Raw genomic sequence first — 15,289 nt, forward strand, 5'->3', positions numbered from 1 at the left:
AATTTTGTAAAACTCCACATACCATTGGATCAAATCCGTAATTTAGGGGTGTTTGAGATTGCTTATTTGAAACAACTTATGTTTTTCTACAAAAATGCTTATCAACTTAATTACCGATTTGACATCGATATAAATTATTTATCAAAATACTCAAAAGTGCTTATACCGATACCATACCGGAATAAACAAATAAGATGTTTTTTTTTACGTTTTAAGTCCATAAAATATCCTCAATTCTGTAAGAAACCGTGGCATTTCCAATAACGGTGGTTTCAAAGAAATACAGAACATAGAGATGATTTTTTGCCGCTTAGATGATTCCGTCCCCATTTCTTCACGGTCATATTCTTCTTGCCTTTTAGTTTTTCTGTTGTTTCTTGAAATTATGGCATGGAAATCCCCAAAATTTCAAACTCACCGCATCGAAAATGGTTTGTATTGCAATTTCTGTTGTTGTTGCTACTGCTACGATGATGTTTGATTACTTACATCACTTGTTTCTCGAGGAAAGATTGTTATCGGTTCATCATGATATTGTTTTAATGCCTGTTATTGCTGTTTTTTCTAGGGTTCTTAAACGCATATTGGGGGAGAACGAGAAAGAAAGCCCCAAAAAATTGCGGTGGTCGGTGGTTTGTTTGAGATCCTTGTTCCATCGGTGTGATTGTGTGTCGATGGTATGTGAAACAAAATGCAACATTCTACTTTTTATTCCCATTGTTTTAACTTATCTGATCAAGAAGTTAATGGTAAGGGATGAGGATGAGGGTTTCTTTGTTTCTTTCTAATTTTAGGGTTAGGAGCTAAGATGGTTTGAATATGTATTCCATCTTGGCTGTCATCCATTTTGGATACAGTAGAATTCCATTAGGAAAATTTTCCAAAGTTAATATTAAACCAAGTAGACAAATTTAGAAGGATTGACTGTACATGGGTAGTGCAGCTCCAAAAGACGACGATCCAAACTAAGTTATTGTTGTTTAGAATAAATAAAAAAGCTTGGCCAAAATATTTGGTGAATCATTGATACAAACTAGTAGAATCGATAAATGCAAGTAGAAAGCCCAAAATTCAGTCTCTCACTTTATTGTAAAGCAGATAAATGGAGAATCTGCAATGCAAATAGAGAAACCCAAAATTCTAATAGCATCACCAATATTTTGAATGTGGAATCAAGACAAGCCAAATAGATTGAGATTTTGCGATGTATTATATTACAACTTTCAAATCCTATACAACAGAGGTACTGTAACAAAGGAACAATAAAACTACCTAAATAACAACAAAGGGTTCAGAGTACAAATAAACCAACATATAATGCTTGTTTTTGCTTGATTGATTTTTGATATTATTTTAACCCTCATCCTTGATCCCTGACATATCATCACTTCCCCACAGCCCTATCTACCTTGATGAAGCTATCTACTTGAACTCAATGCTTGTCAATAGATAAAGCAGCTGTTCATACTTCCTTCGCTTGGCTTGTTCAAAAGTGAATCATGGACTGCTCATTGAACTCATAGTTCCTTCGAACCTCTCTGTAGGGTTTGGTTCCCGAACTTTTTGGAGTCTTTGAGCATAGTTATAAAGAGCTTAATTGCACAAAGCCCCTTACCCTCATCGTGTGTTGAGCTCAATTGACCCCCATAGCCTTAACTTCTTAAATCATATATGACAAATCTTAGAACCGTTCAAAAACAAAGAGAAGAAAAGTAGGAAATTGTATTTTTTGTTTTAGATATCACCAACACAACAAGCACACGAATTGCACATAAGCGGTTGACTGTTTTGATTCTTCTCAACTGATAAGGCCAATACTTTAGGTCATGTAGATGAGAAGTTCTACTTTACTTTCGATTCTTGTATTTATCGGCTTAAAAGGCCCCTCTCGGGTTGGAGCCCGATTTGGGCTTAGGAGTTAGGGGTCTGAACATACTGGTATCTTTGGTTCCCCTATCGTTAAGACAAGGATCTGTTTTGGTTTTTGCAAGCCGGATGGAGGTTTGACATAAAATAATCATGAACAATCAAATACGTTTTCAGGGATAGAAGCAAACAGAATCAAGTTTTCCTCGTCCCAACTGGTATTAATCTTACAATTAACATGAATTAATCTTACAATTAACATGAATTGGTTACCATGAATTGTTAATGTTCTTTTCGGCCTTTCTATGTAAAATGACTGTATATGTTTGAAAATCCTCTTGATGTAGGCAACATATGTTTGAAAATCTAACCATTTGGGTTTAGTTTGAGTCGAAGCATTAGTTCTACATATATTCTATAATAACTGCTTTCATCGGGTAATTTTCCCTCTTTCATTGTCATACTTGCTGTTAGTTATTTAATTTAAGTCTTAATGCGTTAGTTTTAGGTTGCTTATTGGATAATAACTGTTTTCATTGGGTAATTTTCTTTTTCTAGTGTCATAAATACCCTTAGTTTGTTAAATTATTGTGATAAGTTCATGAATCTGCTCTCTAGATCTGTTCTAGTGACAAAGATTGTACTATTCTTAAGATTTCCTTTCTTGGTTTATTTTTATTCTAGATCTTTGGTTGTTGTTTAGGTAGTTTTATTCTTCCTTTGTTACAGTAACTCTGTTGGGTAGGATTTGAAGTTGTAATATAAGCATCACAGAAACTCCATCTATTTGGATGTTCTTGATTCCACTTCAAATATTGGTGATACTGTTGGAATTTTGGGTTTTCTATTTGCATTACAAATTCTCCATTTATTTGTTTCGTTCTTAATTTAAGATGCAAGTGATACTTTGAATTTTGGGCTTTGTATTTGCGTCTATCTATTCTACTAGTTAGTATCAATGATTCTATAAATATTTAGGCCTAGCCTTTTTATTTATGTTAACGAACAATAACTTAAGTCTTGCGACGTCGTTTTTGGAGTTGCACTACCCGTATATAAGTGTTTCTCCTAGGGTTTTGTCTACTTGGTTTAGTATCAACTTTGGAAAGATTTCCTGAGGGATTCAGCCGCATCCAAAATGAATGGCGGCCGAGATGGGAGAAACATCATTCATATAATTGGTGGACATGGCCCAAGACGTGGAGCTGACAATCGGGATGATCAACCTGTTTCGGGAAGGGAAGAATTTGAAATTCCATCACTTGGGTCTCCTCGCTTTATTATTGAGAAACTGAGGTCATCCAGAGTCCGACACTGCAGGAAGTTCTCTTCTGAAGAGGGCTGTCCTTTTGGTGATAAATGCACTTATCTTCATGATGATAAAATGAAAGGCCGAGAAAGAACTGCGATACTTTTGGGTCCTGGATCTAGTGTTGGGTATGGGAATGGAGGAGCTACTGGGAGTGGAAGTGGAACAGCAGCAGCGCCGCCACTAGCACCACCACCACTAGCACTGCCACTAGCAGCAGCACCAGCAGCGGCACCACTAGTGTCAGCAGCGTCTAATTCAACGGTGAAGCCGAGTTGGAAGACCAAGATATGTTACAAGTGGGAGCGGACAGGTAATTGCCCATACGGGAGCAAGTGCATTTTTGCTCATGGGGCGGCAGGTATATTTCATTTTAACCTTATTTCATATAGTAATAAACTAATGATCTTAAATGGCTTTCTTGGTTTATATATATCTTTATGGTTGTATGTTGGAAACTATAGTTAATTCCCTTTACCTGTTAGCTTGATTAATACTCATTAACCACAAATGGTTTGAGTTTCTATCTTGAGCTCTTGACTAAAATCTAGACACACAGATTGTTACTTGACATAAATCTTGGCTATTAGTTGATTACATGCTCCATTATGTCATTCTTGGCACATGTAAAAGTGTATTTATGTCCTGTTTGATACTTTTTGCCTCCATTTGGAATGTTCATTAAAATGAACCAACATTCTTTGTGCAATTGACAATTATTCTTCTGATGTTTCTATAATGGAGACTTCAACTTAGATGCCCTCTGCTTATATATAAGTGAAGGTAATTGGTGAAAGAATTGTGGAAGGTTTTAGCGTTTTAATTTGACATGGGTATTTTAGTAACTTACCACCCATCTCCCTGATTTTTGTTCTTACTTATTTTGCTGACAGAAAAAAATGCATTTTGTCTCACTCAGTCTGTCTTGTCCCAGTCTAATGTCGCGCCAAAGGTGGGACAACAAAATTTTGTGTTGTCCTGTCCTAATTTGTCCCATGTACCAAATGCACCCTGAAGAACAACGAAGAATAGGCCCAAGGGACATCATGGACAAGCGCCACCCATGTGGTCTAGCAAATTCAGTAGCCTTTGGAGAAAAGCAACATTACATTGAACTAATGAAGATAACAATCCGAGTTCATTGTTTTCACTTACGTTCTAATGTTGATTGCATTACACATGCTCAAAGAAATAGGGGAGTGAAAAGCTTGTCCATAATTTATGCCTGTTATAAAACCACATAGTTTGATTAGAAATATTAGCTGGCAGATGCTTTCTTTGTTCTGAACACACTCTCACCTGTAGCTTGTAGCTTGCTTACTTGTTGCTTCCAATTTTTGTTTTGCAAATCAAGGGCTTTCACAGATACTACCTCTCTACCCCTTGGGGAGAGAGGCAAGGTCTGCCAACATCCTTCCCCCCCACGCCCCGCCCCTCCCCTCCCTCTGTATGGGATTTACTATGTTTGGTTTTTACAATATGGATTGTTCTATAAGGTAGGTGTGGTGAAAATGAAATGATTGAAGTAGAGCTATAAATGCTTGGAATCATTAATGGAATCGGGGTTACTTCATAGAGCGTAAGGGATATTATTGGTGTGATCAACCCATTTAGGCTTAATTTAGCTCTTTTCATTGCTATAATAGGTCTAACTTCTATTGTTGTTTTACCCTTTTAAGGTCTTAATTTGACATAGGTAGTTTAGTAATTTACAAATCTTGTCGGTTTCTTTGATTTTTGTTCCATCCTTTTTGGGGGGACAGAAAAAAGCATTTTTGTCCTATATAGGTTTCTTAGTCCTGGTCCAATGTTGTGCCAAACACAGGTTAACAAGTTTTTGTAGTGTCATGTCCCGCATACCAAACACATCCTTATAATAAGAGAACCCCCCAAGTGTATTTCTTTTGGCAAAATAACATATCATGCTCAAGATGTGGTCACTGCATGGGTTGAAAGAGGAGACATGTACCAAAAGATTAATAAGAACTGATAGAGGTTATACAAGGTTGGCGTGGGGATAGTACGGTAACGGTACCTATGTGGAGTATGGAGTATGCCAAAGGAGTTGGCCTTATCTACGAGTTCGTGGAACCTTATACCGCAGGGAATTTGCCTCTTCATGTGATGCATGCAACCATCTAGCGGTGAAGATACTAGAGAGGTCCAACAAATGCTTATACATTCGACATAATTTAATCTAAGTTCGTCGTAGCATAATTCGTCTTATCCTATGATCATGAGCTTGTAGTTCCGAAAGTTCGATGTTTTGTGCTAAAATAGTCGGTGGTCTTCTCAAAACAATTTCTCTATCTTTTGAAACAGAGGTAAGATTTGTGTACAACTTACCCCTCAAGACCGTACCTCCGGGTAAGATTTACTGATTTTGTTTGGTTTCTGTTCCCATAAAATTTGACTTTGAATGTCAAAAGACTTGTTTATTTTCAAAATTGATATACAAAGTATTTAAATGTTCATGAGAATGGATAGAGACATCATAAAGTTGAAGAAGCAGAGGGAATGGTAATAGAAAATCTGTTGCCGGTTCAAGTGGTACGTGAGTTGGGTTTAGAACGTCAAGGCAGTTTCCAATTCCTTCAGATTCCTTCGGATCCCTACGAACCAAACGTCTTTGTAGTTTCCATGGTTGTCGTGATTTTGACTTTAATAGCCAAACAACTTGCTTCCGGTTTTGAGAATCGATGTGTGTATTTAAGTTCGAATAAAAAGTTAATAAACTACATGCATAAGTACTATAATAGTAAAAAGTATGTTAAAATGTAAGAATTTATAGTGACCTATCAATTTAGCTCATAAAAAGAGAAGGTAGATAGGTTATTAGATCTTTACATATGAGTGTGGTTGATACACAGACTGGACTCGACGGGTGAGAGTCAATGGGTAGTTTAGTAATTTACTAATTTTGTTTCACTTATTCTGGTGGGACAGAAAAAGTGCATTTTTTTCCCCACTCAATTGTGTCTAGGCATGACAATAGATTTTCCTATCGTCGCCCCATCCTGCGTGTGTAGTATGGTCCCTTTTGGGTGGGGGCAGGTTTCTGCAAACAATTGACCAAAATGGCCAATATCCCAACCAAATTCATTTTTAGTCACTTTTTCAATTGAATTCCCATTTATCGAACTCAATTTTCAGACTAAAAAAAAGAAAAAAAAAATCTTTATGCAAATGTGCGTAAGGATCCACATTTGCTTAAAGAATTTGCGTGAATACATTTTTTTTCTTTTTTTTTAATCTGAAAATAGGCTTTACATAAATACACAAGACCTTTTTTGCGTAAACTCTAGATAAAATGGGAATTCCGTTCCAAAAGTAGCCAAAAATTGAATCTGGTTGCAAAGATCGACTATTTTTGTCAATTTGAGTGGAACATAGTGGATGTGTTTGGTTTGGTTTGGTTTGGTTTGGTTTGGTTTAAGTTTGACATCCAAATTAAACAATGCCGAACATTACATTTTTACACCTCTGGATATATTGGAAACTAATATTTCTTTTGGCAGAACTGCATCGATACGGTGGTGGGCTTCTTGTTGACGACGAGGCTAACCCCAACCAGCAAGTGAACGTCGTAGCAGCCACCCGCTCATCAGTGGCTCATGTTGGTGGTTCTGGGCTGCCGCCAGCCACATCAGAGAGACCCGTTAGGAAGTGGAAGGGTCCCGACAAGATTAGCCGTATTTATGGGGATTGGATTGACGACCTCGAATAAGCTCTCGTAGAATTCAAATCCTCCGTCCTTAAAAGGCGAAACTCGAATCTGGCTTTTTGAATAAGTCTCTGCTTTGCTCATTTGATTTCCATGTTTGTGACCATCAAAACTGTTGTTGACTCAACTTGCATAACTTTGACTTTTTGGGATCAAAATGGATGGGTCTTGAGGATTTTGTTTCTGAAAGACTTCAGGTTTTGAAGGTTTTCTCAAGTTTGATCTTTGTTCTGAGCTCACATTCTGTTGCATTTTAGTGGTTGGAAAATGTGATTTGCTGCCTTTCTATTTTGTTTTGATTAACCTGGATATCCAACCCGCTATGCGAGCTGACTAATCCCAGGGAGACCACCTGCTTTGTAGATAGTACGGAGTCACTGTATTTGAACATTCGTGACTACAAGGGGATTTTTATTCCTCCTTGGATTGAACCTGAGACCTTCTGGTACTTTTGACATTTGGAGCCAAGCTCAAACCAATCAGACACCATCCTTGTGGTTGTGGCCTTTCTATTTTGGGTAGTCTTGGATTTACAGGTCGGTTTATGTGCATCTCAACTAATGTCATGGGACCCTGAAGATAGAAAATTCACATGGCCCGAACTTTTTCTATTTAAACTTTAACATTCTCTATTTATACTAACTTGTATAAAGTGAAGTTCCCAAAAATACCCCTCCATGATTCTAGTTTTTAAGGGTAGTTTAGTAAAATAGAATCGAAAAGGGGTAAAAGACACAAAATAGCTCGTTTTTGGTAAATGGTTGGAAAACCCGGCTCGAAAAACCGATTCTTTGCCTTAAATGCCACGTTCAAAGAAAACAACTCTTTTTTTTTTAAAGTCAGATTATCAGTCATCTGTCTATGCTGAATGGATTTCAGGCTTGGGCCTTTTTATACTGGGTTTTTTTTTGGTAAGAAAAATATAATTGATAAAAAAAGAAAATCTAACATTAGTTAACCACAAGGGTGGTGCCTGATTGGTTTGAGCTTGACTCCAAAGGTCAAAAGTACCAGGAGATCCCAAGTTCAAATCCAAATATGAATAAAAATCTCCCTATGGCACGGAGGTTCAAATGCTGTGACTCCGGACTATCTGCAAAATAGATGGTCTCCGTGAAATTAATCGGCTTGCATAGCGAATTGGATATCGAGGTTAATAAAAAAAAAACCCACCATTAGTTTTGACCAAAAATAAGAGCAATCAAGTACAAAAGAGGGTAGTCACATGGATTGGTATGGCAGGGTGTCAGAGAGGTTAGACCCTGGTCCAAAGGAGACCACACTATAAGTTGCAACTTGCGATTGCTTCATGCTTATTTCCTCACTTTAATATGAACATCTCCTACACATTCTTTTTCAAGAAATTAATAAAAGTCAAAGGTTTGACCATTTCTCGATATCGTCGTGCTACGAACAGTATTAGTAGGGCTATTCATTTTGTCAAAACGAGCTCGATGAACGAAGTTTCCACGCATGTAACACTTCACATTATGTCGGTAAAGGTTTAAGAATATATTAAGATTCTTAACAAACAACATCATCATATAAGTTAACGGTAATAAATGCGTACGGCATTTGTCGGTGTGTAGTTTACTAGGCATTATCAATATATCTATCTATCTATCTATCTATCTATCTATATAGACATATATATAGATATATTGATACTTATTTAAGAAAATAAGAAAATGACCAAATTACGTATAAAATCATACGTGATTTTACATTAAACCCGACTCTCTCTCTCTCTCTCTCTCTCTCTCTCTCTATATATATATATATATATATATATGAGGAGATTTACTTTACAAACCATGTTATTTGTACAAACCTCATTCAATCAATCATAATTTTTTATTTTTTCTAGTTTTTTCATTTTTTTTGTAATTATGAGAGGTTGATTAATCATTTTTATTATGGAGGATGTTAATCATGAATATTATCATATTCAATATATTAATTTTAAAGAAATACATGAAACAGTTTCATTAAAATTTCATAACAATATATGAAACAATTTCATAACCATATATGAAAAAACTTCATCTAAAATAGTATTATATGAAACAATTTCATAATAGTAAACAACTTCATGAAACAAAATCATTAAATTAAACGATAAAATCGACAGATAAGAGTGGTTTGCACGGTTTGTACAAATATAAGTGGTTTGCATTTGATCGCTTATATATATATATATATATATATGTGTGTGTGTGTGTGTGTGTGTGTGTGTATATATATATGAAGAATTGAACACAAACTTCAAGTGGAAAAAAGACTGAGCTATATAATTAAGTGTTACACAATGGTGGAATGTCAAAAAGAAACCAGATTTATCAGTTACAGACTTACAGTTGTCCTTCCTCTAATTTTTGTGATCAATATAATCATATATTACATAATTTTCACCCGTTAAAAGACCCTTTTTCAAAAATTCGCATTCCACACATTACCATATATCACTAATCATTCGATCCTAAATGAATTCAAATAATCCTGCACAGTCAGACGAAACCAGTACGTCCAACAAATACGATTCGACAATATCGTTACAAGATTTCATTATTTCAGTTCCGATAATAATTCAGACATAAAGTCGTCCCACTTTTTCGTTTTCGGATTCATATTTGACCACATAAAAAACACCCATATGTTTCAAAAGTAAAAAAGAGGGCAAGCATAGACTACTTTCACTTTAACCATCATTGATGGTCTTTCATAAAGTAAAAATGAATGGTACCAAGATGTTAAAAACACTACTAACTTTCCAACCTGTAAGAGTACTCTCAATCACTTAAAAGGTGCATCACTTTTTTCAAGGGTAAAATAGGAAAACCAATCATTTTTTTCCGACACAAATGATAAATCTGTAGATCTATCGATGTAACACTGAAGATTTACGCAATAAAATGTAAGTATACAGTTCAGATTTCATGTTTATAGTGTTTTTAACAGGTTTAAACTAAAACGACAGTTTCACTGTTTGAGTACAGAGGTGACACGTAAAAATTATTAGAATATGAAACACGATAATTGTCGTTTGTATACATGTTTTCCTTCCACGACACCGACCCCACCATTTTCTTGCCAGAAGACCTATGTCTCTTTGTCTGTTTTTTTATTCTTGAAAAATATTTTCAGATATATCGATGGGAAAGAAAGAGAGAAATTATCTGGTAATGATTCAAATCACAACAAAAATTGATAATCAGTTGAATTTATAAAATATTATTTTTTTAGAAAAATTGTAAATTATATCTTTGCTGTTTATAAAAAGTTAAATTATAGGTTGAGTTAGGGGCTGTATACCAAACTTTTTATTAGGTCTTGTATGGATAAATTTGTCTGTTTGGATAATTGGGTGTTGTTGTTTTTTTTTTATTTTTATCTGAACCAACAGTCTGAATAACATAAATGACCGATTTACCCCCCAATATTAATTATTTGAACATCAAAACAAAAAAAAAAATCATAAAGAAGTTGACTATGGGGTGCTCATTTGGGAAGGAGGCGATGCTTTAACTAAGGGGTAGAGTTGTCATTTTTGTGGCTGAATGGGAACAACACACCATTTCTATCTATGCGATCGGATTAAGTCATGTTCTGTGTGAATAAGCCGTAAGTAAACAACTCAAATGAGTTGTGCGAATAAGCCAGATAGACAAATAAGCCTAATTAAGTCGCAAGTAAACAACCCCTTAGAAGACTTGATATTATTCTATTTGTGCTCACTTTTTGCTTAAAATTAGGAGTGTTAAGAAAAACCGTTGAACTATTCAAACCAGTCGAACAAAGTCAAACCGGACCGTTTTTGGCGGTCTGAGCGGTTTGGCAGTGCAGTCTCGTCTGAAAAATAACCAAACCACTTGTTCCGGTCTGATTTGTGATTCGAACATTTTATTGAACGGTCTGGACCAAACCAACAGCCAAAAATACGTTTGTATCAATTATATTTAATTTCATGTTATAAGCTCAACTTTTATGACTCAATTAATAAAACCTCAGCCCAAAACTTTATGTTTCTAGTTTTCATTTCACAGTTACAAAATTCCTAACTTGTTGTTTGTGTGGGGCTCCATTAATTTTGACCCGACTTGAATGTTTGTGAAGTCAAAGTCAATTTAGTCAATCATACACTAAATATATAATTTTAGTTTTTTTTTTTTTTGAAATAATATTAATGACTTTTATTCATTGTCGGGTAATATATTGATATGTACATATATGCATTAAATGTATTCATTATTATAATATTTTAATTAAATAATGGACCCACATTATTAATTTATCCATACTCTATAAATAATATAACTGTTGTGTATTTCTAAAGAAACGAAAACTTATAATAAAACGTGTCCTGATGGAAAATCTTAGGGGCCGTTTATTGAACACTTGTTTGGTAAGTGTTTATCGGATAAATCTCCTCATCAGATGAACATGAGAAGAGCCAAGAATCTTACTGGGTAAGAGCAATGAGAAGGATGGGGAGTCGTATCCGGTAAGTGAGGATGTTGACTCGTACCCAGTAAATTATTGCATTCGATATGTTTTGATGTACTAGAATCTTACGCATCAAAATAAATTATAATGTTGATTTCTGTCAATAAGCGCTTACCGGGTAAGCATTTAGGTAAACGGCCATTTAGATCTTCTTCGTGTTTGAGGTAGAGATGGTAAAAAAAAAACCCGAAACCGATAGTGAAAACTAAAAACCAAAATTTTTGGACCGGGTTTGAGGACATCTTATCGAGGACGGGGCGCGATCGCCGGATCGGGACATATTTGGGGACGGAGACGGGGGCGGGGCAGTGATCACTGCCCAGCCCAACCCGATATGTGTATATATATTAATTTTAATTTTTATATATATATATATATATATATATATATATCATCAAAGAAAATACTAACATTAAAATTTAGAAGACTTAATTCCAATTTACCTCAACACCCCAAATAAGACTCACAAAAAGTCTAATTTATTTTGTCTAATCGTAAAATCGTGAAGTTAGTTATTTGAATTTATGTTTGCTTTTATATAGTAATATAAGACGTTGTTTGTAATTGGTTTGATTATGTTTGAGACATTTAAACTTACATCTTTAAAAAAATTGTAATTTATTTTTAGTTGTGAAGATTAACGTAGTTTAATTTATTTCAGATCGGTTCAGGTTTCGAGTTTAAATATTAACCAACGGTGAACGGAGAACCAACGGGAAAAAAAGATTTTAACGGGTTCCCCAACGCGGGTCGAAGAAACCGCGGGAACCCTACAGGGATCAGGGCGGTTACGAGGACGGTGACGATTTTAGTTATCAGTTTTGGGGACGGGATAACAATAATCGACACGAACCCGACTCGTTGCCATTCCTAGTTTGAGGTCATGGGAAATACAAAGTGCAAGAAAATAAATGTCGGCCCGTTTGGAGGATTTGAAAGACTAAAGAGTTTGATGTAAAGATGTATGTATGATGAATCGTATTATTTTGTTTGATGACGAAATTGATGGCGTAATAGATTCCGATTGGTAGAAAGAGAGGCGACGAGCCTCCCGTAACAACAAAGAGTATTTGTTACTTACAGTTACTGAAATGATTAGAGAAGATCCAAGACTTCTGACATGTGAAAAAGAACGTCAAACTTTAAAAATTTAGGGGTCGTTTACCAAACACTTTATCGATAAGTGTTTATTGGTAAAATTTAACACTAACACTTACTTACCGGGTAAGACTTTAGTCCATCAAAACGGCATCGTATGTAACAATTTACCCGGTAAGTGCTTACCATAGTAAGAGTAGTTACCCTCACTTACCGGGTAAGACTCTCGGTCCTTGTCTCCCTCTTACCGGGTATGATTTTTGGTCCTTACCATATTCATCCGGTAAGGTAATGTGACTTGATAAGCGCGTACCCGTATAAGCGTTTGGTAAACGACCCCTTACCGTCTGTATAAGAATTCAAATTATACAATATTTATAATGAGACAATACGCTATTAGAATTGTGTAGTTTTAACAATATATAGTTATATGAAAAAGTCAGCCTTTGACTTATAGTTCAGTTGGCAAAAAGATGAGATGACTTTGCTCAAATAAAAAGACAAGTGTCAGGATTGATCTCCCCTTCCCCTACGGCTAACCTCAGCAGCTGAATGAACCAAAAAAATGTCTCTCACATTGTTGTCTTTGGAGGCAGCTTTAGTTTGAGGTCAGTTAAAGTTGTCGGTAATCAACTTTTTATTCAAATACATAAAAAAATTTAGGGAAAAATTAGAGTAAATTACGTTTTTCGTCCCTATGGTTTGTTAAAAACTTCGATATTTTAATCCTATGATTTATAAATTGCAGTTTTCATCCCTATAGTTTATAATTCATTACTATATTTGTCCTTAAACTTTATATTTGTTGTTGTTTTAGTCCCTATGGTGTACAATTCTCTTCTATTATGGTCTCTTGTAACTTTAAACTATAAGAATGAAAATCAAAATTATTAATAAACCACAAGAAAATCAAGATTTAGGAGCCGTTTATTAAACACTTACCCAGTAAGTGATTACAGAGTAATTTTCTTTACCGGATGAACATGACAAGGGTCAAAAATCTTGCCCGGTAAGAACAATGATAAAGATGGAGAGTTTTACTCGGTAAGTGAATGTGACGACTTTTACCCGGGTAAATTTTTGCATATGATACCACGCTAATGTACTACAATCTTACCCGGTAAAATAAATTATATTGTTGACTTCTAACATTAAACGTTTACCGGCTAAGCATTTAGGTAAACGACCCCTTACTCCAAAAATTATTTATTTTATAGTTTTATGATTTATTAATGGGAAAAATAATAAATAAATAAAAACTTTTTCATTTTAAATGGTTTAGTCCTCAAACTATTTATTTAAATGAAAAAACCATTAAACTTTTTCATAATAACCGAAAAGACCATTAAACATTTTCATTTTGATTGATTAAGTTCCTTAACATTTTTTCAATAAATAAAACACCGCATTTTTAAATGTTGGTTACCAACACTCTTTTAATCCAAAAAGAATTACATTAACCAACTAGTTAAAGTTCGATTATTTATTTATTTAAAAAAATCAGAGACTTAATCGTTCAAAATGTGAAAGTTTAATGATATTTTCATTCAAAAAATAGTTTAGATACTTAATTATTTAAAATGAAAAAAATTTAATGTTTTTTCATTTCAAAAAATAATTTAAAAACTAAATCATTCAAAATGAAAGACTTAATTGTAATTTTTTTTAAACAAGGGTTGTTTGGCAGTTGCTGAATGTTTTGATGCAAAATGATTAATTGGTCAGAATGATTAAGAGACTCTCATGATATAGTGCAAAATGAAATATAATTGTTTGATAATTGTTTACAATAAAATCATGACGCTTAATGGTTAAGGGATGCCCATGATACAAAATTATTCAGAAAGTTTTAGAACCATTAAGATACAGATTTTTTTTTATCAAATAAAATTCATCTCTTAATGATTGAAAAATTATTTTTTAATAAAATTATTAAGAGATAAACAAACAACCAAAATTTGTTAATTTTTGATGATTGCTTCAGACATGAGAGGGACATTAGCTAAATGACAAGTCTCTTTACCCTTCAATTATGAACCACAGTTTGACTTTTAATTAAATATACAAAAATACCACCAATTTTTTCATTTTCCACGTCAGCCTTTTGGCCAACATGGGTTTGGCCATGTCACCTATACCAAGAAGGCGACACGTGTTACGTCACATAGATTTTCATTATGCATTTATTCAACAATTTAATGTACATTTACCAACTTGGTGCTATCATGGATCTTAAACATCATCCAATTTCTATAACAATAGATCTTCAAACGGTGTTTCTGGTTATGTCTAAATTGATTTCAGTAGTAAATTATGATATAATTCTTATAAATTTAGTGGCTACAGTTGTTATATATATATACTAGAAGAGTACTCGCGCAATGCAGCGAGACACATCTTGATTTTAATGTTCCATTTTATTCTTTGTCTCTATCGATGTTATAATACGATTTTATGCGTTTTAAAGAAAACAATAATGATTTTATTTTTGAATAAAATATAAATTTGAAGATATCATAAAAATTTGAAGATATCATAAAAATTTGAAAAAAAATTATATCAATTTTAATATCAAATCAACTATTTAAAAGTTTTTACTTTTTATGTAATTTCTTTAATTTATTATTTTTATTATAATTTAATTTAAGTTTAATAATGAAATAGTTTATTTTTGGTTTAATAATGAAATAGTTTATTTTTGGTTTAATAATATAACATTTTATAAAAATAATTAAGTATTATGTTAGAACTTAATGATTATCCTAATTATATTTTAAATTTTTTATATT

The 15,289-nt window shown here is 34.0% G+C and overlaps 1 protein-coding gene across 1 annotated transcript; it reads left to right on the forward strand.

Moving 5' to 3' along the window:
• The first annotated feature begins 323 nt into the window (after positions 1-323).
• LOC112529616 (zinc finger CCCH domain-containing protein 12-like) lies at positions 324-7,083 on the forward strand. Its single transcript, XM_025140944.1, has 4 exons — positions 324-431; positions 569-677; positions 795-3,536; positions 6,694-7,083. Exons 3-4 carry the CDS (start codon positions 3,005-3,007, stop codon positions 6,900-6,902), a joined length of 741 nt encoding a protein of 246 aa, XP_024996712.1. The 5' UTR covers positions 324-431; positions 569-677; positions 795-3,004; the 3' UTR covers positions 6,903-7,083.
• Positions 7,084-15,289: the final 8,206 nt, after the last annotated feature.

This window comes from Cynara cardunculus, assembly GCF_001531365.2.
Source record: "Cynara cardunculus var. scolymus isolate 2C chromosome LG 16, CcrdV1, whole genome shotgun sequence".
In the NCBI taxonomy this organism is placed as follows: Eukaryota; Viridiplantae; Streptophyta; class Magnoliopsida; order Asterales; family Asteraceae; genus Cynara; species Cynara cardunculus.